Consider the following 23,371-nt stretch of genomic DNA (forward strand, 5'->3'; position numbering starts at 1 on the left):
CGAGACCATCCTGGTTAACAGTGAAACCCTGTCTCTATTAAAAATACAAAAACTTAGCTGGGCATGGTGGTGGGCACCCGTAGTCCCTGCTACTCGGGAGGCTGGGGCAGGAGAACGGCATGAACCCAGGAGGTGGGGCTTGCAGTGAGCCAAGATTGTGCCACTGCACTCCAGCCTGGGCGACAGAGCAAGACTTTGCCTCAAAAAAAAAAAAAAAAAAAAAAAAAAGCTATTCTTGTTATATGTAGAGGATCTATTTTATAGTCAAAATGTGCCTAAATATCTGGTTCTTCAGCTTATTTTACTTGAAGGTATAACCAAATTCTAAAATAATCTTTCAAATACAACAACTTGGTATCTTTTCTGTTTATAGTTCAAAATGAAATTTTTTCCCCACAATTATGATCACTGAGATGCTGAACTTGAATCAGAATAAAGCATAAATAGGAAAAAACAACTACAGAACAGAGGACAATATGACTTCACGTGCTGATGGTCTAGCTGTGGCAAATGCAGTTTTCTCACAATAGACATACTTGCTGGCAAGCTCTGATGACTAAACTGTGCTGGAAGTTACACAGAATTTCGATTGCTATTTGCTCACAATTATAATTGGGAGCGAGAAAGACAATGCCAAAAGGAAATAAAACACATATTTAGGAAAAAAAAACAAGTAAATAGGAGCTTTTTCTAGTAAAGAATGCTAGTAGAGGGCAAGTTGTTCCTTAGGATGCCCCCCGCCACCAACAAAAAGTCTTCAACAGCCAGCCAGAGGCCAGAAATCCCAAATTATTTAACGCTACTACATATATTATAATCAAATGTTGGATCAAGTAGGAATAACCCAATTAAATAATTTTAGCTAAATCATCTAACTCTGATGGCAAGTTATTTTGTTGAACAACTAAAGATTTATAAGGGCTATTGTAAATAATATTTACCTCTTAATTACCACATTCCCAGAATAGAAGTCACGCTTTGATGACTAAACATGGCCCGGCGTCAACCCCTGCTGCAAGACATTTGCTCTGATCTAAACACCCCCTAGTTTGCATGTACAGGGACTAAACCTTCTCAATTTTCTAAGAATATTTCTTTCTGTCCTCATAAACTCGAGATATTCCCCCTAAAAAAATACTGATTTCAAAATTTAGCAATGGAATAAATCAGTTTGACAAAATTTTAACAAAATTTTACATGTTGCCAAAGACTGGCCACCTTCTGCCCCCACCACCAATCAATCAACCATCACAGAACAGGAAAAAATGTCTAATTCTTCAGATTAAGTGCACACACCATATGCTAGAATGTATAGTGCTGTATTTATGAATATAGTATATGTACTAAGTTTTTCAAGCCATAAAACTAGCTAATATTACATTAAAATCAAAGCTATCCTAATATAATAACATCATGTATAAATCAAAATAGTGGGAAGATGTACAATTAGAGATGAAAAGACAACAGAGCCGATAGAACCTGATTTTCCAAAAGAATTTAAATTTAAATTTAAGAAAATCTAGTCCCAATATAAATTGTAGTATTTTTTATGGGATGATATTTATATAAGTAATACAAGGTGGTATAAACAATGAATAATTCCTCACTGTGATGGACATAGTTATTTTGTCATTAGTAAAAGTAGTTTGAAGTAAGAAGTTATTGGAAGAAGTTTTTTTCTGGAAGAAGTTTAAAATGTTTTAATTGCAAAATAGTACACTAGAGTAAAAGAATAAAAGGAAAGAAAAGAATGTGTAATTTATAAAGAAGATTTGCATAACACGTGTCTAAAATTTTGGTTTAAAAAAGAGTACTACTCTTTCTGTGAGCACCCAGGGGCACATCATCAAGTGGGGTGAAACACTTTCCTCTGGAGTGAAACATTAACCTCTAAGTTACAATCACTTTTAACCTTCTGAGGAGACCATGCTCCTGGAATGACTGCACATTTTTCCTATTGCACATAGGAAGAGAACTGCTAATGTCAGTGCGAAAGCAAAGCCCCCAGATAGGAAAAAAACAAACAAAAAAAAGATAAAAGGCTCCCTATCGATTTAATTAACTCAAATGTTAATACCTTAGGCTTAGAAAACCAGAAACTGTTCTGGACAAGAATGAACTTAAACATGGACAGAAAACAATGTGTGTAAATGTACCACCAGTGAAATCATGTGTCTTCAGAGCTTTGTGTGCTATTAAGTTGGAGTGAAACCCACAGTAACATGTATTAAAGCCCATGTTTAAGACATCTTGGTCATATTTCATTAAAGAACGACAGCTCTTAAACATGTACATCTTTAACTGGAACTTGCTGCAGTTCTTAGTAATGGCAACTGATTGCTTGGCATTTTACAGGGGTATCTATTAAAACTCTTTTCTAGGCCAGGTGTGGTGGCTCACGCCTGTAATCCCAACACTTTGGGAGGCAGAGGCGGGCAGGTCACCTGAGGTCAGGTGTTCAAGACCAGCCTGGCCAACATGGTGAAACCCAGTCTCTACTAAATAATACAAAAATTAGCCTGGCATGGTGGTGCATGCCTGTAATCCCAGCTACTCGGAAGGCTGAAGCAGGGAGAATTGCTTGAACCCGGGAGGCGGAGGTTGCAGTGAGCCGAGATTACCCCACTGCACTCTAGCCTGGGTGACAGAGCGAGACTCCATCTCAAAAAAAAAAAAACAAAACAAACTCCTTCTAACCCATTCACTAAGCACTAAGCACACATTTAATACCCATGTGTAATACACAGTGCACCAAGGACAGCATGGAGTTCATCTCGACATCACAGATTTAATTTTAGCTGTACATATATTAATTTATATCATTTCAATGTTTGAATGGAAAATGAAATTATATCTATACAGTTATATCAAATTTAAATCAGGCATATGTGTCCTCCTCCTTCCCAACACATTGCAGATATTTAACAGGGGTGTAATAAAGTTAAACTCAACATCAAGGATACATTTAATTAGGAAAATAGCACAGAAAAGCAAAATTTGAATTTCAGGTGTTTTGCACTAGAGGAGGCCCGAGCATCAGTCTTCTACGTGTGTCATGTTAACATGACTTGAGGCTGTCACACTAGCACTGCTCCTAGTTTTAGACAGACAGAAGAATAAATGTCAAATCAACATGGCACAAAAAATCACCAATTTTAAATATTTTTAATCTTTAATTTACTAAGTTATATGTCACTGTGTGCTATATTATAGTAATAAAATAACTACACTGTGCTCTCATGGACATGAACACAAAGGTACATTTTTCTAAAGTAAAACAGAATTGGTCTCTAACAGAGCAGGTTTCATTGCTACCAATATTAAAGGAAAAAAAAATATTGCATTAAAATTTATGACATCATTATTTGCTTTAATGTGTATCTGAAGCAGCTTCAAATTACCCAATTGTTAAGTGCGATGGTCATGACTCATGAATAATTTTGGCCTTAATAAAATTCTAATTTGGCATGGACAGACACCAAAATTAAAAGAGAGATCTAGGACTCAGAGAGAACAAACAATGAATCACTATTACGTTAAAACTAAAATTTGGCTCTGAGACAAAGGGATCAGTTTGTTTTTTAGGGAAGTCATAAATGTCATGACCTGTAAGCAAACATGAATCTCAGTAAGTGTTCTCTTTTTTCAAAACATAAACTTGGAAGAGGACTTTTAAAAGGATAAAGTAACTAAATACATAAAACAGACACAAACAAAAAGAAAGAATTAAAAATATTCCATGTAGGCAATGATATTATAGTAAATTAAACCACAGTGATTTAAAATAGCCTCGCATCTGGTATCTGATATTAACTAGCTACTTCCAAGAAACTTGGAGTGAGTGGAAATAACAATCCCTTTTACAGGTTATAGGAATTCAATCACAGGATTCATGGCAGCTGTGTGGTCAGTTCAGTTAAAAGAGAGTAGTCAAGACCATTTTCTTTAACATTTCAGTCTGATTTGCCAAATTCATCCACTCTTGGGGCAGGGAGGGACCTGGAGGGGCTCATTTAATTGTAAACAAAGACAAGGGAAGGTGAACTGTTTTCACTATTGTTCACCAAGTGAACTATTTGGTAAAATCATTACCAACGCATCCTTTTAGGTAAGGTGATTATGTTTGTCATTTCAGTAGAAGGGCGTTAAACTTTGAACACTGCTTGCCTGAAGCAGATTAAGTAGTCGGCTTCCCATACCCTATTCAATTACCACAAGGGAGAAAGTGCTGCCTGTCTCAGAGTGGCACTCACTCACACGCATGACTCTTCCTCAACGACCGCAGTGCCGAGGTCTGATTATTTTCACAAATGTTTCATCCTTTTCCAATATTTTAACAAGTTGGAACCAAAAGTATTATCAAGTTCAAGACTGTTTCTTCTACATAAAAAGAATATTAAATAAGCAGTTATTTGAATCCTGTTTCTAACAATAAAAACGTAAGCAAAGCACTTGTAAGAGAAAAAGAAATTAGGCTGGAACAGCGGCTCATGCCTGTAATCCCAGCACTTTGGGAGGCCAAGGCAGATCACTTGAGCCCAGGAGTTTGAGAGCAACCTGGGCAACTTAGTGAGACCTCACTTCTACAAAACATTTTAAAAAATAGCTGGGTGGGGTGGCACGTGCCTGTGATCCCAGCTACTTGGGAAGCTGAGGTAGGTGGATCACTTGAATCCAGGAGGCGGAGGCTGCAACGAGCCACGTTCATGCCACTGCACTGCAGCCTGGGAAACAGAGTGAGGCCTGTCTCAAATTTAAAAAAAAAAATTTTTTTTAATAAAAAAAAAGTTGAGAGAAAAATAAATTAGTGTGACAATGAAAAATTACTATGAAGAAAATCACATTAAAATGTTAATTTGAATTCTATAATTGGGAAAACATAATAGCACTGAACTATAAAGCTTCATTTTATTATATGCTTACATACAATTCTAATTCTGAAATACAAATATTAATACAAAAATTGCTTTTAAAAAGATGACACAGTATCTCCATAGAGATGTGAATGAATAATATAGTATTATCTAATTTTTAATGTACTTACATACTACCTGAGGGTCTATTTAGTGTTTAGTGCTTCGTTCCAGTTCCAGTTAGAAAAAAAATTCTGTTTAAAAATGCGGTATCTGGTCAAAAGTTCTAAAATACTCCAACTAACATCTGCACTGGAATCCTAGGGAAGTGAATACTTTCTGGATGTTACTGAATCAAAAAAATATGCTGTCAGCTGTTCAAGAGCTGGGAAGTGTGTCCACCACTGATTTTTCCTCCCTTTTTCCTGTCTGCTCACGGGCCTCCAACGCCCCCAGCACTGTAGTCTTCAGCACAGGGTAACCACGCAAGTCACAGCACTGACTGGCAAACTGACAAAGAGAACCACCAAACAAAATCAACTATTTGGAATAAACTAGAGTACTCAAGCAAATCAGCTTACTCTCAGAGAAGGAAAGTATCTACTCCATAATTCATCCCGGTGTCCGCACATCTCAGACAGCACACGCTGTACTGGTTACCATTCTGGAAGCGGGTCCCTTAGGAACAGTGCAATCACATTTTCCTAAACAAATTCACACAAGTTTAACTCTGGCATATAGCATTCTCCCCTTAAGTTTTCTTTATATTTTCCTCAGTGAAATTGTTGATATTTTAGGTATTCTGTGATGATTTCATTGTAAATTTAGAATGCATATTTGTTTTTTGTGGCAATAATATAGATGAGATATTTACACATCAAAGTAGCAACATTAGCATGTTTCATTAATAAACATTTAAACTTGAAAATGTATATGCTCTGAATATATTCAAGATGAGTTCATATTAAATTATATGGCATTATAAAAAGCTTATGTGTACCAAAATCCTTTACAGCCAAATGACCTAAGTATGAATGAAGCACATAAGGAGACAGCATCATCCCAGATTCTTTGGTTTGGTGTGGTCTATGGACACCTGTGCTGCCCTCCAGGAGAGGAACAAACCCCGGCACCCAGGGGACGTGGGAACCTATTATAGGCAGAACTACAGTATGTAGCCTCCAGACACTGAATGATTAAACACCCTGCATTTCCTTCACCTGTTTCAAAATCAAACATCAGTATTATATCCTCTTGCTATATTTTAGAAATTGGGAAAATTGTCAGTAAGTTTATAATTTTAAAAATTTAATAAATTAGTTGCAAGGTGCTGAAGAATCACAGTTATGTCATATGTCTAGGACATAGTACTTACATGCTATATTCTTTGTTTTCTGATCATGAAGACTATCTATTTAACACAAATTTACAGAAAGCTTACTATATGCCAATCATGGTTCCAAGGCCTTTATATGTATGCACATGCTGTTTTTTTGATTTTTTTTTTTTTTTTTTTGAAACAGAGTCTCACTCTGTTGCCCAGGCTGGAGTGCAGTGGGGTGATCTCAGCTCACTCACTGCAACCTCCACCTCCTGGGCTCAAGCCATCTTCTCACCTCAGCCTCCAGAGTAGCTGTGAATACAGGCACGTGTCACCATGCCCAGTTAATTTTTCTATTTTTTGTAGAGATAGGGTTTTCCCCACGTTGCTCAGGCTGGTCTCAAACTCCTGGGTTCAAGTGATCTATCTGATTCAGACTCCCAAAGTGCTGGGATTACAGACGTGAGCCACCACACCTGGCCTATATACACATTCTTATCCTCAAAACAACCTGATTAAGCAGGCATTAATTATATTCTACATTTTGGAAGAGGACTTTTAAAAGGATAAAGTAACTAGGCTGGGCGTGGTGGTTCACACCTGTAATCCCAGCACTTTGGGAGGCCGAGGCGGGAGGATCACGAGGTCAGGAGATTGAGACCATTCTGGCTAACATGGTGAAACCCCGTCTCTACTAAAAAAATACAAAAAAAAAATTAGCTGGGAGTGGTGGTGGGCACCTGTAGTTCCAGCTACTCAGGAGACTGAGGCAGGAGAATGGCGTGAACCTGGGAGGAGGAGCTTGCAGTGAGCTGAGATCGCACCACTGCATTCCATCCAGCCTGGGCTACAGAGCCAGAGTCTGTCTCAAAAAAAAAAAAAAAAAAAAAAGGATAAAGTAACTAAATACACAAAACAGACACAAAGAAAAAGAAAAAATTAAAAATTAAAAATTAGCATCTACTCATTGTGCTACAAAGAAGCAGAGAGAAACTAAGTAACTTGTCCAAGGTCACACAGGTACTAAGAGGCATCCTCAGGACATGAATACAGAAAGGCATGTCCATACCCTGTGCTCTTATCCACTGCACTGCATCTCTAAACAAGTTACGTCACTGACACAAGCAACAGTTATGTGACTGAAACAAGCAGAAATATTGGCAGTGAGTTCTTCCAGGCGCTATCACAGGCAGTGTAAACGGAGTGCATAGGTTCTGCAGTTAGCAAAATAGCTAGCTTTGATCCCAGCCTTTATCACTTATGACTGCATACTTTACTATTGCATAAAAGTAAGAGAAAATGGTAATTTAGGGACGAAGTTTTAGGTAAATTAAATTACAAAATAAATGTCTAAATAGAAACCTTTCAACTATAGAAGTCAAACCACAACTTTCTGGTCTACCCCGAAATATACATCTTTCCACCTGTCCAAATGAGGACAGGTTGAAGCCAAACTTCTTTAGAAGTGAGTCTTTTAAACTTGTAAGTATTACTTTTTACACAAAGTTGTGCATTTGAATATTTCCTCTTTCAGTATGTCCTTTCTCTAGTAGGTGGCATCTCTTGAGTTTGAGTAAATTATTCCACCATATTTAAAAAAAACTTTTATAAGAACAGCCAAAGTATTTATATTGTTTATTTGGTAGTTTACCCACCTCCTCACATCCCCACTCCCACCTTTCTGGTCTCATTGTTAGCAGATTTTAAAAAGCAGGAATTTCCAGGACACTTTAGGGTTCTCTCCTTCTCTTTTTTTTTCAATTGCCCACTGACCTACAAATAAATGTGTGTGCAAATATGGGGATTCTAATCTTGTACACTTCTGATTGTCTAAATATTCTATTTCAATGAACTGTCTACAAATTCTTAACCATGCAAGAAAGAACACGTAAGTCACACTTGGCAGTCTGAAGAACTATTAAGCAGTGTATGCATGAATATGTGTGTGGGGGGGTCTGTGTATGTGTATCTAAGCATGACCACTGTTTACACTGCTTGCTTTGTTTGGAATGCAAACCATAATGGCAGAGATGTCTATTTCTATACTTTTGTAAATATATCCAGATAGCACAATGATGGGTGCCTACAGTAAGTCAAAAGTAATCACCACTATCATCGCCAGCAATCATGAGCATATAGAGGAGTTCGAATACCATATATGGGTGGCCACTGTAATGAGAAAGGCAGAGTCACTGCCAGACACTTTAAGAAACCCTGCAGTTGAAAATGGCTTCTGAGAAGCTTCTGGTCGGCTTTCTTAGACACTTCTGTGCAACAATGCCAGGTTAAGCTCCTTAAAAACCTCACTTTCAGCATACCACTAAAGCTCCTGTTGCTTTCAACTCAAAGTCAGACTTTCTCTTTGGTTTTCACACTTCCCACCATGTTCCCTTCAGTTTCCCTTAAAGCTCTTGACTTTTGCACCAAAGGGTTTGCTTCTAGTTCCCCAAATATCCCTGACCTTTACTTCCTCTGTACTTTGCTGTCATTCTTCAATATTCAAAACATCCCTCTCTCCCCCATTTCTGTAATTAGCATCTACTCATTTTTAACATTGGGTCTCATATCATTCCACCTTTCCCAGGCCTGTCCATGCAACTCCCAGAAGGCTAGCCAACAACTGGTGGTAACTCACAAGACTCTCTTACAAAACCACTTACATGGTCTGGATTTATAGTTTAATTCACTTGTAGTATTTTTAATGAGTAAATTTATTTTCTCCAAAATGATTATAAGCTTGTTATAGACAAGATCACTCACTCTACATTTTTTGCATCACACACTGAACTGTAATTTCCTGCTTAGAACTGAAGCTGCCACTAGTAAGAACTGATTAACATGCCCCTGAGTTGAAGTAGATTAAAGAGCAAATAAACCTGGTACTAATGGGTAAAAAGGAATTAGGTGCATCCACATGGCTTCTTTCTTCAATTCCTGGATTACCTTTCCCTGCCTCTTCCAGGCAGTCCCAAGGCAATAAAGCAATGGAGGAAGGCCTGTGGAACAGGGCTACAATCCATCTGCTTATCCAAAATGCCTGGAGACTGCAAGAGTCTCTGAACCTGGAATTTTCTGGAAACCAAGTGCATAGACATATTAATACTCACACCCCAAAAACAAGCAGGACTGATGGCAGCATCATGTAAATAAATACATTACTATTTTCCCAGTGAAGATTAGAAATATTTAAATTAGATAATAATGACTATAAATAGCCTTATGTCAGTTCAGATCAGGATTATAGCACCAAATAATTTAAGAAAATGAGCTTTTGGGGCCGGGCGCAGTGGCTCATGCCTGTAATCCCAGCACTTTAGGAGATCAAGTGGATCACCTGAAGTCAGGAGTTTGAAACCAGCTTCGCCTACAAGGCAAAACCCTCTCTCTATGAAAAATACAAAAATTAGCCTGCTCTAGTGGCACATGCCTGTAATTCCAGCTACTTGGGAGGCTGAGGCACGAGAATCGCTTGAACCCACGAGGCAGAGGTTGCAGTGAGCCAACATCATGCCACTGCACTCCAGCCTGGGCAATAGAGCATGACCCTGTCTCAAAAAAAAAAAAAAAAGAAAAGAAAAGAAAAGAAAGAAAAAGAAAATGAGTTTTTGGATTTCAAAATTGGAAAAAAAACTATCGTGGATAACTCCTAACACCTGAAAGCCACTAGGGCACGAGCAGTATAAGGAAACAGTACTAATCCACTGACAAAGCATTTAATGTACAATTTGATTAATTCCATGATGGATGCCCAATAAAGCAAATTAAATAAAAACAGTCTCTGCTTTCTCATGGTTAAACATAAACTCTGAAAAAAAAATTAATCAACCGAGGAAAGAAGCCACCCCAAAAATTTACACTAGTAAGTTTCAGAAAAACAATTACACAAACCTTAAATATTTATAGTAAATTTTATAATTACACTATAACTCAAACTCATCAGCATCTCTCCTTGTTTAAAGTTCTCTGCTATATCTGTTTTTTCTAATGAGAAAAATCAATGATACCTTAATCCACAATTTATACAAATCTGTACATACAAATATGTTTTTGTAACAAAAGGTAGACCCATACAGTATTTATAAAATGCACATCTACAAGGAATAATGTAACTGGTGAAAGGTGAAACAATATATGCTCAGAAGTCAGAGGAAGTATAATGCTTCTGCCAACTTAAATTTGTTCTTTCCAAATCCACTTATTTGTGAAAGGTCATTTGGCAGAGGTAAAATCACAATCTTTCACTGAAGTTACTTGAGCACAACTTTGAAAAACTGTTTGTCAGAAAATCTTGTTAAGCCTCCAGTTAAGCAGTCGTTCTTATAATATTACCATGGATTAGGTCATTTATAATTTATCTTTAGTCAAACGAACACCATGTGGTAAAGCCTGGAAGAAAGTCTGGGTTTATTTCCGTTTGTCCCGTTGTGGGGAATTAGGACCTAAATAAATGCAACAAGGTGCCCCTAACTGCAAAGTCACACACAGTGCTTTTCTCTGCCTTCCTGCACGCTGCTATAGTGTGCCAAAGGAGACCAGCAGAGGGGCTGAAAGGAGTCTGAATCACAGGCCCAAAGGCCCAAACCCATTACCACATTTCTCTAAAACATACATGCTTCTCGATTTACGATGGGGCTACATCCTGAAAAATTCCTCCTGAGTTGAAAATATATTTAATATACAGTAGAGTACCTGTTGTTTACTCTCACGATCACATGGCTGACTGGTCACAGCTCACTTCCATTGTCCAGCATCCAGAGAAAGTATTTTACTGCATATTATTAGCCCAGGAAAAGATCAAAATTCAAACCTTGAAGTATGGTTTCTACTGAATGTCTATCGACTTTGCACCATTGTAAAGTCCAAAAGTCCTAAATAGAACCATTCTAAGTCGGGGACTGTTGGTATATGCCATAAAACTTTTTTTAAAAGAAAAAAAAGGAAAAAACATCTATTCTTTTTCCTGGTTAAGTCATTCAAATCTTGGGTTCATCATCCTTAATGAAATAAAATAATGTCCATATTATGGAGGTGTAGTGAAAAACAAAACTAACTTGCAAAGCTCTTTGCGAAGTGCATAACACACGTTATGAACATCACAGATAATGATTATAAACTCCTACTCTCAATAACAACCCCAGGACTGCCAAAGGCAAGCAGGCAAGCACAGTCCCAGGGATTCGGGAAACCCTCATTAGTCTCATGCCAGTTCCTCTGTTGGTGAAAACCCCAGCAAGAGCTGAGAAGCAGCATTCTGGGTTGGACACATGGAGATAACTAGGAGGCCAGGACCTTCCTCTCAAGAGGAACCGGAACCAGAACTGGAAGTCCAAAATGAAATCTAAATCCACTACCCTCCGTCTTTCTCAACTCAACTGAAAAGGACAGGATTAGAGATCTACGGGTCTTAGACATATGCCAGTAAGATCAGTAATTAACTGCTTTCTATGAAGCAATTTTGATAACTGTCTTGTGAATAAATAGCTACCAATCAGATATTCGTACTTCAGAAGACTATAATGGAGTGGAAATCAAAATGAAAGATGAATTGAACTTTCTATATCTAAAACCTCATATAATAAGTAGCATCACTCAGAGGAATGTCAGAAATCTCTTATAAGAGTAGATGTTGACAAACATACTCAATCATATACTATAAGAAAAACTGTAAATAGAACAGCTTCGGACTTGCTATTCTCTTTTGTTCCCATCATGTCCAGTTAATTTTACTTTTGCCTGCCTTACTTTTTTGACACTGTCTTGTTTGTGTTAACATCCTTCAGAGAAACATTTTAAGACTTTTCAGTAAGTCATCCAACCACAAATAACTAGAAATAGGAATCCAGTAAATGCAAATATAAGTCAAGGAATAAGGAGATCTTCATTCTATTTGTGATTTTTACCTACAATCTTTTGTATGGCTTTACGGGTGGGCTGAAGGGCTGGATGGCTAACCTTGGTTCATAGTTTGTGTGCTATTTTTGATTTTTTTAATATTAAAAAAGTTCCTAGGTGAAAGTTATGAAAACATTGCATCTATTGGGATTATAGATATTTAGCATCTTCTGTTTACCTTCTGAAATATTTTCTTGGGGTTCATGTAGTTATAGAAAATTAACAATTGATTTCTCCTCAGTTCTTCTCTAGTGCTTAAATCTAAATGTGGTGCTTGTACAGGCCACTAGGGAGAGACATAGAGTCTTCATATCAGTTTCTTGGCAGTTGTGTGACATGTTTCATAGCAAGGACACAGCAGTTTCACTGAACGCATTAATGACACATGCCCTGTCAAGGCTCTATTCACCCACTGGGGAACGACACTTTAATGGAGCAATGAAATACTGCTTTGTGGTCTATGGAACTCAGAGATGATGTTTCATATGGGAAATGATGTTTCATCACATAGGAAAGGAACCCACATCACATGCAGAATACTAACCCATATTCACCATACAGAATACAAAAATGGTTAAACATGAAAAGCAACATTTGCAAACAAAAATGCATAGTGATTTTCACGGCAATGGTAAAATTTGCCATATCACCAATGGCAAATTTTACATCACCAACGAAGACACTTTTGAAAGTTAAAATTAAGTTAACTTTTTTAATCCTCCAATCCCATACCTATACATAACACACGTAAACACACACGCACACACACACTCAGGGTACATTAATTCTAGACTCACCCAGCAGTGAGTGACTCTCATACAGGCTATTGGCTTATCAGGGAATGTTTCTCATTTTACTCTCTACTGCACATTTTCTTACTGTAAACCAAAGTAAGTGACCGTAGCCAATACAGAGATGTTGCCTTACTAAATCATACTTTTACTAGTTTTGACTTTGCAGAAATAGCAAATAGGTACTGCAAAATCAAGGACTCAAATTATCAGAAGCGTTATTGAGCCGATTATTACACTTCTGCGGTATTTAAGAACAGAAAGATATTTTCATCACTATAGTTATGGCAATGTAAGTATAGGCAATGAAAATTATTTTTGCGATTCACAGAATGCAGTCTATTTCATTTATATTGCTTTTACTCAAGAGGCATTCCTTTAACCCCTATATTAAATTATTACACATTCCAAAATTTTAATGTTTTCCCAAAATTTAAATGCAAAGGTAGTTTGATTTCCAAAAATTAGTCTTCTCAATCTTTAAGTGTATTTCAAAATATAAATAAAATATTTCAAAATATAAGGCTATTTTCTACACATTGTGTATGTGTTAATCAACAGTCAAATTAAAGTTGACTGTAACACACCACAGGTACCTCTCCACTTGCCACCAGTTGAAATAAACTACTGCAGTACAGTTCCAGCAAGGGGTACTGCAAGTGTTTGAACTGAAATGTCGAATATAACTTCTTTAGGAACTCTCTTAAGCATACTCTATATGGTTATGGCAGGTATGAACTTTTTAGATAAAGATATACTCTTTTAGAAGAGCCAGTAAGAAGTAGGAACACACACAAATCCTTTTTGAAAATCAGGATGCCTCAAAAGTATTTTGGCAACATTTTCAGGCATAGGATTAAACACCTCTTATTTAAAAGAAAACAAAACAAACAAAAAACCCAAACAAGAAAAAAAAACTTAGTTTGCAGTATCTCATGACCAGATTTTAGGAATGAAGAGCTTATAAAGTTGAAACAAGCCTTGCATTGCTTGATTGTGATCTAACTGACTCTAATCTCCCGTTACATCTCAAGTCTGACCAACTTCAAGTGAACTCTGAAAGCTCTGGAGCCTGGTTACTAAAGTCCCTGACACTTTTTTCTAAATTCGCTCACAGCGCCTGGTGCTCTGCAGACTATGAACACTCCAGGAAAGTAAGGCTGGGTTGACTGATCACCAGTGTACCAGAATCTGTTTGGAGTCCCATGAATCAGCTGGGGAAAGAAACGAGCATTTCCCGACCAAAATGAACTCATACTCTCCAGAGCCCCGCTGACTGGGTAGGGTTCAAGACCCCTTGGTTGCCCCAGAGGAAACCAGTCTGAAATAGATTTCGGGATCTCTCACTGGGCACCTCTCCGGGCCCTTCACTCGTGTAACTTGCTTGCCTCTCTAGTAACAACTTTCTATTTAAAAAGCAGAAGATTTTTCTCCAAAGCAGCGTGCACTGAGCTCAGTAACTTTGGATCCCACGTACACAAGCTTAAAGCACACACACTTTCCCCCGCGCAGGTTCTCGGGTCCGCCGCAAACCCTAACGCAAACTCTCGGGTTCTCCGCAAACCCTAACGCAAACCTACCGTGGCCTCGCCCGCGTCGGGCTCCGCGTCCGAGAGGTCGAGTCCGGACTCGAAGGCGGCGGCGGCGGGCGCCTCGCGAGGACCCGGGAGCAGCGCAGCGGCGAGCAGAGAACACGCCACAGAGAAGAAGCCCAGCAAGTGCATGGTGGAAGGACCGGGGGTGGGGGACCGGTCCGCTGGCGGGGGCAGGGGTGGGGGCGCGGGCGTCCCTGCGAGGCCGCGGGCCCCTCCTGGTCCCTCTCCCCCGGGCTCCTCCCGGCGACCCCCCCTGGGCGAGCCGGAGGCGGCGGGAGCGGGTCCGGGGCTCCGCGTTCCCAACTTTGCAGGGCGCCCTCCCGGCCAGTGCCGGGGAAAGGCGGCGGGTGGCAGGTAAAAGCCTCACAGGAAACCGGACATCCGAGCTCCCCGCATTCGGAGCCCGCGAGGTGAAGCGAGGGCGAGGGAGGACGCCGCCGCGGTCCGCGTCGGTGTAGCTTTTTGGAGAGGCGGGGCGGGGGACACCAGAACACCCCGCGATGTTCAGCCCCTCCAAACCCGCCAGAGCCCTCGTCCCCCTCCTCCCTCCCCTTCCCCGAAGTGAGAGGAGCCGGGCCGCGGGCGCTGCGGCGGGGGCGCTGGCGGCGGTGCCGGGGGCGGGAGGAGGGCGGCGGGGCGGCTGGCGGCGGCGGGGCCCGGGAGCGCCGCGGCGCAGGAGCCTCCAGAGCGCGCCGGGCTGAGCGGCGGCGGCGGCGGCGGGCGCAGGGGCAGGGCATGACTGACGCGCCCTCTGCCTGCGCTTATGTGAGAGAAAGCGGCCGAGGGAGGGAGCGTGCCGAGCCCGGGCTGCCCTCCCCTCTCACTCTCCCTCGGAAGCCGTCTCCCTGGAGCTCCCCGTTTCCCTCGCCTCCTCCCCGGCGGCCCCACCTCCCCCGGCCCCCCTCTGGATCTCTCCCTCCCCGCCCCTGTCCCCTGCGGGGAGCGGGCGGCCGGAGGGGCAAGTTCAGTCCCCGGGCTGGCGGTTGGCGGGACCGGCTTTAGAGGTGATGCGACCACCCGGGACCACGTGCAGCGGGGAGAAACTGGGCACCGTGGGGTGGAGGGAGCCCCCGCTTTATCCTCGGCCACTCCCGAGTTCTTGTTCTCCCTCCCGCACGCCTGGCCCCCAGCGCCCTGCTCAAAGTTTGGAAATGTCCTGGGGGTTGTAAAAGTTCCAAGAGAAGGTCATCACTATGTCAGAGAACCCTATGGGACCTCGGAGGGGTCCCCTCTCTCCCTTGGTCTGTGTAGTTGAAAGTTGCCTGATGATCCAAGAACCGCAGTTCTCAGGATGCAGTGCAGGCTGTTGGGATGGATGCTAATGATCCCTTTGGAATCCTAAACTTCTAACAGGTGAAGAGAAGGGCCAGAATCTTCGTGGAGAGTAAAGAGACACATTGTCAGCTTCTGTAAGAAGTTGGTTTACTTGAAAAAGGGGGTGATAAAGAGAGATGTGTGTGAGACATATTCCAGAAAGGATGTAGCATCCAAAGAAAAGTGACTGCATTTCCCCATTGGAAAAGCACTGGGGTTTCCGTTGGGCTGGTGGCATTGGCTAGCTGCCTCCTTGGGGCAGGGTGAGCAGGTTACAGAGGACCACGCTAAGGGGTTTCAACAGTGTACAGAACATCAAAAGTCTGCCTTTCACTCCCAATCTACTTTTAAGTACACTGATGTTATAGGTCCATAATATCTTACCGGAAGAAGAGACTTTCTTATCTGGTTCAACTCTAGAAGATTTGAAACTCCTCACCCATAATTTACTTGAAGGCTTAAATATCTCAAAGGACAGGCAACCTTCCATTCTGTGTGGCTGTTCACTCCCTTTATTGATGAGCAACACTGCTGAAAAGCATTTCCTTCTATCTCTCTATTGCTTTTGACTCCTGGAGTTTTACACAATAAATCTAATCTCACTTCCACAACTGAGTCCTTCAAATATTTTGAAAATATTTATCATGGTCTCCCTAAGCTAACTTTACTCCTGGCTAAATATCCCTTTTATTCCCCAAGATGACAGTTCCAGTTTCCCCCCTTAACCATACTGTTAGCTTTCCATGTTCATGAAGTATGCGGTTGAGAACATGGCTCAGTACTTAGTGCTGTAATGAGCATGCAGAATAGACAGTATGCCTTTGTTGACACAGCCTTGGATTGAGTTTATTTTCTGGCAGCCAAATCACAGTGTTGACTCACACTACCCTTAAAGTCAACAAAATTCCTCAATATTTTTTCATGTGTACTGCTACTTAGTCACGTCTAAGTTCCCCTGTATTTGTGGAGTTAAGTTTACTGTATCCAAGATGCTTTTTTATGTATCTTTATGAAATTCCATCCCATCAGACTCGGTCCATGATCTAGCCTGTTGAGATGTTTTGTGATTTGGAACATGGTCAGTGTATCACTCTCTTGCTGTCTTCCTGCTCTATGCATATTTGATCAGCCTGCCATAGTTATCTTCAGACACTGATAGATCTGTGAAAAGAGAACAGCTAAGGGCAGACTGGGGTAGGATTTGAATAGAAGGTGGAGTTTCCATTCAACCATTTGCTATTACAATGATTCTAAACTTTGATTGCACTTGGCATCACAAAAGGAGATTTTGAAAAAACAGATGCTTGAGTACACCTTCTGCCTTTCTGGCTTAACTGGTCTAACTGGAGTAAGGCTTGGACATCAGGATTCTAATAGGCAAACAAAATTGAGAACCACAGGCATTTCCAACACCCACAGGCCTAGCAGCGGGTGAAGACTGGAAAATCAACAAACTCAAAATATATCCAAAATATATTAGTATCATATTAACTACTGTATTATTTAAATACAGCAGTAAGCTGTATTCAAACTTTTTTCTCACAAAAATGTTATCTTCCTGCTGCTATATTTTGAGTCAGAAAATGCTGGCAAAAAAGTTTACTTGAATAAAAAAAAGATCTCCAAAAACAATCATGCAGTAGTTGTTTAAGTATGTCTTAAGGTTGGTCGGGCGCGGTGGCTCACGCCTGTAATCCCAGCACTTTGGGAGGCCGAGGCGGGTGGATCATGAGGTCAGGAGATCGAGACCATCCTGGCTAACACCGTCCATCTTAGGGAGACCATGATAAATATTTTCAAACGTCGGTGAAACCCCGTCTCTACTTAAAACACACACACACACACACACACACACACACACACACACACACACACACACAGAATGTCTTAAGGTAAAAACGAATAGTTGCTCAGGACTTTTTGATTTTTTTTCTTCCTTACCCCCTGGAAACACTTTTTCCACTAGCAGATTTTAAAGGTTGAGAAAGTCCTTTTCACTGGTTTGTGAGTTCATCACTAGCTTCATGCAAGACCTATTTTACAACAGGTCTTCTAAATCTGGTTTTTCAAAAAGCATTGCTCAGTCAGTGGAGAAAGAGAGGTAGCAGGGCCCCAGCCAGAATAACACCTCTTTTACATATTGAGTTTTTGTTTTCTTTGATGATAGGTTTTGTTCTTTGTGTTGTGTGTGTGTGTGTGTGTGTGTGTGTGTGTGTGTTTGAGATGGAGTCTCGCTCTGTCTCCCATGCTGGAGTGCAGTTAGAGTACAGTGGCACCATGTCAGCTCACTGCAACCCCTGGGTTCAAGCTATTCTCCTGCCTCAGCCTCCCAAGTAGATATGGGAGATGATAGTTTTGGATGGCAAAATAATGATGATAATATATCCATTGTACATTCTCTAATATCCATTCTGACCATCTACTTTATTTCTCATTTGTTATTCCCTACCTTCTTGCTTCGTTAGTTTTACTTTGTTGCTTCATTTCAAGCTTTTTTTAGCTGAATGCTTAGTTCATTTTTCTTCTTTTTAGTTTAAAAATACAAGTTTCGGGCCATGTGTGGTGGCTCACATCTGTAATCCCAGCATTTGGGGAGGCTGAGGAAGGAGGATCACTTGAAGTTACTTTGAGACCAGCCTGGGCAACACAGCAAGACCCCATCTCTGCAATCAATCAGTCGATCAATAAAATACAAGTTTTGTCTAAATTCTGCTTTACCTGTATTTCTCAATTTTGATACGTAGTGCTTCCTTTGGCAAACAGTTGCAAATATATCTTAATTTGTTTATATTTTTAACCCCCAGATTATTTGTGTTTTTTTAGTTTAGGGATATATGATTTTTATCAATTTCCAATTTTATTATACTTAATTTTTGCTATAAATGATGTTGCTTTTAGAAATGCATTCAGGCTTTCTTTGTAGTCCTGGACATGGCTGATCATTGCAACTAATTCTGTGTGTGCTTTATTTTTGTTGGGTATTAATTTTGAGCTTATTGTAATGTTCAAATCTTGTTTGGGAATGACGTTAAAATCTCCAGTTATAATTGTTGACATGTTTTTCTGTTTCTGACTGTAGTTCTTCCTGTTATTTTTTAACATAATGGGATACTATATCATTTTGATCTAATTTTCTTCTTGGTAGTATACAATGTCATTTTTTTAACTTCTGATATTTTTATTTGAAGTTCTACTTTTTCTGATATTAAAATCGTAGGCTTTAAGAATTGAGATCAGCTGTGAACATGACTTAGGTAAAACTATGAACCAGTTATGTACACATGACTTAGTTGTTTCTCCTAGGAAACATTAGCCTGGAAAAGATAAGACTGCAATCCAGTATTTAAATTCAGTGTTTGCTTCAAGAAATGCTGGCAAAACAATATATCGAAGATAATAATATTCTGACTCTGGTAAACAGCCTGCTTATTAATGACAGTTTTCTTACCCAAACTCTCACTTACAGGTGTTAACTGATCCTAAACTACTAGATCATGAACTTTGCCCAATCTTACTCAATTCCCCACTTTGAAAGACCCACCTTAAACTACTCGTGTCCAGACTCCAAAGCTCTACAACTATTCTGCTTCTGACTTACCCAAGACACCCTAAGACCCTGTCCAGGTGGCACTCTCCCTTACTGCTGTAGGTTTGGCTAAATGGAACTTTTGTTTATTGAAAACTTTTCTACTGATATTTTGGGGTGTTCAGCAATTTGGAGGTCCCATTGAAATCCTTCTCCCTAGTAGCTCAAGCAAAGATCCTAAATTCAAAAATAGTGCAAATCACTGAGGCCTCTTGAGCTTCCTGGCTTGGTAGGGGGAATCACTCTGACTGCAGTGAAGGGTTAAGTCTTCTGTTAGATTTCAGTCCCAGTTTCTTTTTATCAAGCTACCAAATGCTAAAAGATCTCCTTTCAAGAACCCTTTGATTATTTGATCAGACTTGAACAAATTTATCCTCAATAGATATCTGCCTTATTACTAACTGTTGCTTTTTATCAGTGCTGCCTTCATAATTTTCTCATGGGAGTCAAAAAAAGGAAGTTCATAAGAAAGAGAATAAGCATGGGTCCTGTTAAGTCAATTCACTGAGCCATCCCTTGGGACTAGATGCCCAGAAGGATTGGTATTGACTAGACAGATATTGCCATAAACTTTATCAAAAGCTTATACAACGATTTGAAGTCTTGTTTTGTCTGTGAGACACTGATTTTGAATGAGATCTCTTGGTCAAACTTTCCATCTTCCCAAACTGCACATTTATCAGATTTGCCACTGGAGATTACCTAACCTTTAGTTTGGGGAGCCAAGGGCATGAGGTACACAAACAACTCATTTGACCACCCATTGCCAGATCATTTTGCCTTTGTCTCAGATTAAACCCAAGTTCATATCCCCTCCAAGCCATATTCCGGCCTCCTACATGTATTTTACACTATAACTGATACTATGTATCTCTGTCTAAACAGCTTAATTTTACCAACATTAATTTAGAATTTCAGAGGCCATTTGAGAAACCTTTTGTAAGAACAAAACTGTTCATTTGAGAGGTGCCTTATGGAAAGAGAGTGAAATTCAAAACATTCAATGATATGTATGTTCTGATTGATATAAGAAGTCTTACAATAAAAATACAGATTCCACAATTGCTTCAGTAATTGTTCCACGGAAGGTGCAAATGAAAAAATGTGAAAAGCTCTTTTTTAGATCTGCCCAAATCACCACTTGACTCAAAAAGCTTTTACCTTTACTATTCCTGTTCTCTCACCCAGTTGCCCTCCAAGTTCCCCTTCCCTGACACTCTTTCTGATGTCCCTTTTCTTCTGGCCAGCTAGAAACACTAAATGCTCAATTGGCTCTTAAAGTTGACCAAATCAGAATAAGCTCATTATGGCAGATTTTAAGCCCTGGGTTGGGTCTAAGCTAAACGTCATTTTCAAAAACATCCAAAGTCTATGCAAGGTAGGTATAAATTTACAGAGAAATTTGCAATAGTTCTAGGAACACATAATTCAGGGTTCCCAGATCTCTATCAACTGATTTATAGGTTATTATGAACCTGAAATGCAACAAAATGTGTTGGAAAAGGCAGTGTGAATACCTTGAGTATGATTTAAGAGACTCCACATTTCAGAGTAAAACCAGAGGAACTTAAAAAAGCTATAAATTTTAGACAAAACTTCTGGAGTTTATGCACCAAAACAAAAATGACAGCATTGGAAACCTCAGGGGGATGCTCCATCACACCTATAGAAAACATTCAGGTGTAGGTCCTGGAGCATGTGCAGTGCCAGCTCTTGCCTCACTTTCTCTGAGTGGCCTAATGTCAGAAATAGGGAAATTTAACATACAAGCAAAACTGGAAAGGAAGATAATCCTGTTGCTAGACCTCCAAGCCCTCACGGAATGAAACTAAAGGGGAAAAAAAGGAAGTAGGAAATCAGTGACGCTCTTCCAAATGAGGGTCAAGGACTCAGTTTCCTATTTGCCCTTAAATGCTCAAGGAGAATTTCTGTGTCTTAAAAGGTGGTCTTGTGAATGTTTGATCCTGGCACTATCGTATCAACCAAAAGACTTGCTGCTGTCACATGACCTCTTTCTCAGAGTTAAACGACGCCAGTGGTGGCTATCTCTAATAATCCACAAATTCTCCCTGCTGCATACTGTGCCTGTCATCTTCAGACCTTACTGAGGAATGTTCTTCATAATCTGTCACTTTCAGAATGGCAGTTTGTTGTCACCAGTGGACCTCAGGTGGAACCTTGCAAACATTTTTCATTAAATTTCCCACCTCAAGAAGGACAAATTGATCACTGTACTTTGTCAACACTGGTAGGGTAATTTTATTGAGGTTGCTGAGAATGTCTCCAGTTGTTGGTCTCTTCTGCACCAGCATAATCTAGTTAAACTGTAAAGGTGGAGACTGGACAAGAACTCAAGTGTCAGGGTACCTTTGAACCCTTACAAATGGGTTTCATACAGTTACCTCCTTGGTATGGATTTTGAATATCCTAGTCAATGTTTGCTAATTTCCAAAGTGAGAGGAAACTTTTGTCTGTTAGAAAGGTAGACTCTGACTGTAACAGGTCGCCCTTTGAAGTCTGGATATTTCTCACCCAATTTAGGGCTCTACCATACTTTGGGCAGACATGGCAAAGCACCACAAGGGACTCACACAATATACTCACTCTTATCACCAAAAAGTATGGGTTGCATTTTCTTCATATTCTCCCAAGGAATCTTGGCATGACCTGAAAAACAAAGACTTTGTCATCTGGAAAAGACAGCATAGAAAAAATTCCTAGAAACCACATTGGAAAGAAATAGCAGATAAATTTGACTAGAACAGCAGTTAAACTTGAGGGTATAGATGCTTGGATTTATGTCTCCCAGCTAAAAAGACACAAAGTTTGGCCCACTGACAAAAGGACTGACATTCCATTAGAAGATTGAAAATTAGGGATTCTAAAGTATTTTTCAGAAGCCAGTGGCCCTTGGAATAGAGACAGCTTCTACCACGAAGCTTTGTTTCAAGATGGCAACTGCAGGATGTGGACAGCTTCCACTCAAGACTTACAAAGACTTACAAAAGTCTTTGAAGTTTGGATATTTCTTACCCAATTTGGGGTTCTACCATACTTTGGGCAGACATGACAAAGCATTATAAGGGACTCACGCAATATATTCAGTCTTATCACCAATAAATACGAACTGCATTTTCTTTTTTTTTTTTTTTTGAGACGGAGTTTTGCTCTTGTTGCCCAGGCTGGAGTGCAGTGGTGCGATCTTGGCTCACCGCAACCTCCGCCTCCTGGGTTCAAGTGATTCTCCTGCCTCAGCCTTCCGAGTAGCTGGGATTACAGGCGTGCGCCACCATGCCCACCTAATTTTGTATTTTTTAGTAGAGATGGGGTTTCTTCATGTTGGTCAGACTGGTCTCGAACTCCCGACCTCAGGTGATCCACCCACCTCGGCCTCCCAAAGTGCTGGGATTACAGGCGTGAGCCACTGCGCCTGGCCCGTTAATCCCAGCACTTTGGGAGGCCGAGGCAGGTGTATCACGAGGTCAGGAGATTGAGACCATCCTGGCTAACACAACAGTGAAACCCCGTCTCTACTAAAAATACAAAAAGCCGGGCGTGGTGGCAGGCACCTGTAGTCCCAGCTACTTGGGAGGCTGACGCAGGAGAATGGCGTGAGGTGGAGCTTGCAGTGAGCCGAGAATGCACCACTGAGCTCCAGCCTGGGCGACAGAGCGAGACTCTGTCTCAAAAAAAAAAAAAAAAAAAAAAAAGAAAAAGAAAAAAAAAAAGATATGCAGACTTACAAAAGACTTAACAAAATTTACAGTTTTACAAGACTTACAAAACTAGATTTTAATGGCTGGCGTTTTTTTCCTTCTATATTTTCTTTCATCATTGAAGGCTCAAAAGTCTGGGTAGTTAACCAATGGTTGTTATTTCTTACCCAGTAAAAATTCATGTTCTCTAACTTGAATATTGCTTTCTGTATCTTTAGTCATTCCTTGATATGACAACTCAGATATCAAGAGAAATGTATGCATGATGTGGCCAAAACCAACAATCAAGCACACTTTTCCCTA

General features: G+C 40.2%; 1 protein-coding gene across 1 annotated transcript in view; it reads right to left on the reverse strand.

Moving 5' to 3' along the window:
* Nucleotides 1-15,189, reverse strand: part of VEGFC (vascular endothelial growth factor C) — a 128,405-nt gene extending 113,216 nt beyond the window's left edge. Inside the window, exon 1 of the mRNA XM_526740.7 lies at nucleotides 14,438-15,189. Within this exon, the coding sequence (XP_526740.1) occupies nucleotides 14,438-14,581 (144 nt within the window). The 5' untranslated portion in view covers nucleotides 14,582-15,189. The remainder of the gene's footprint in view (nucleotides 1-14,437) is intronic.
* Nucleotides 15,190-23,371: the final 8,182 nt, after the last annotated feature.

This window comes from Pan troglodytes, chromosome 3 (assembly GCF_028858775.2).
Source record: "Pan troglodytes isolate AG18354 chromosome 3, NHGRI_mPanTro3-v2.0_pri, whole genome shotgun sequence".
Taxonomy (NCBI): Eukaryota; Metazoa; Chordata; class Mammalia; order Primates; family Hominidae; genus Pan; species Pan troglodytes.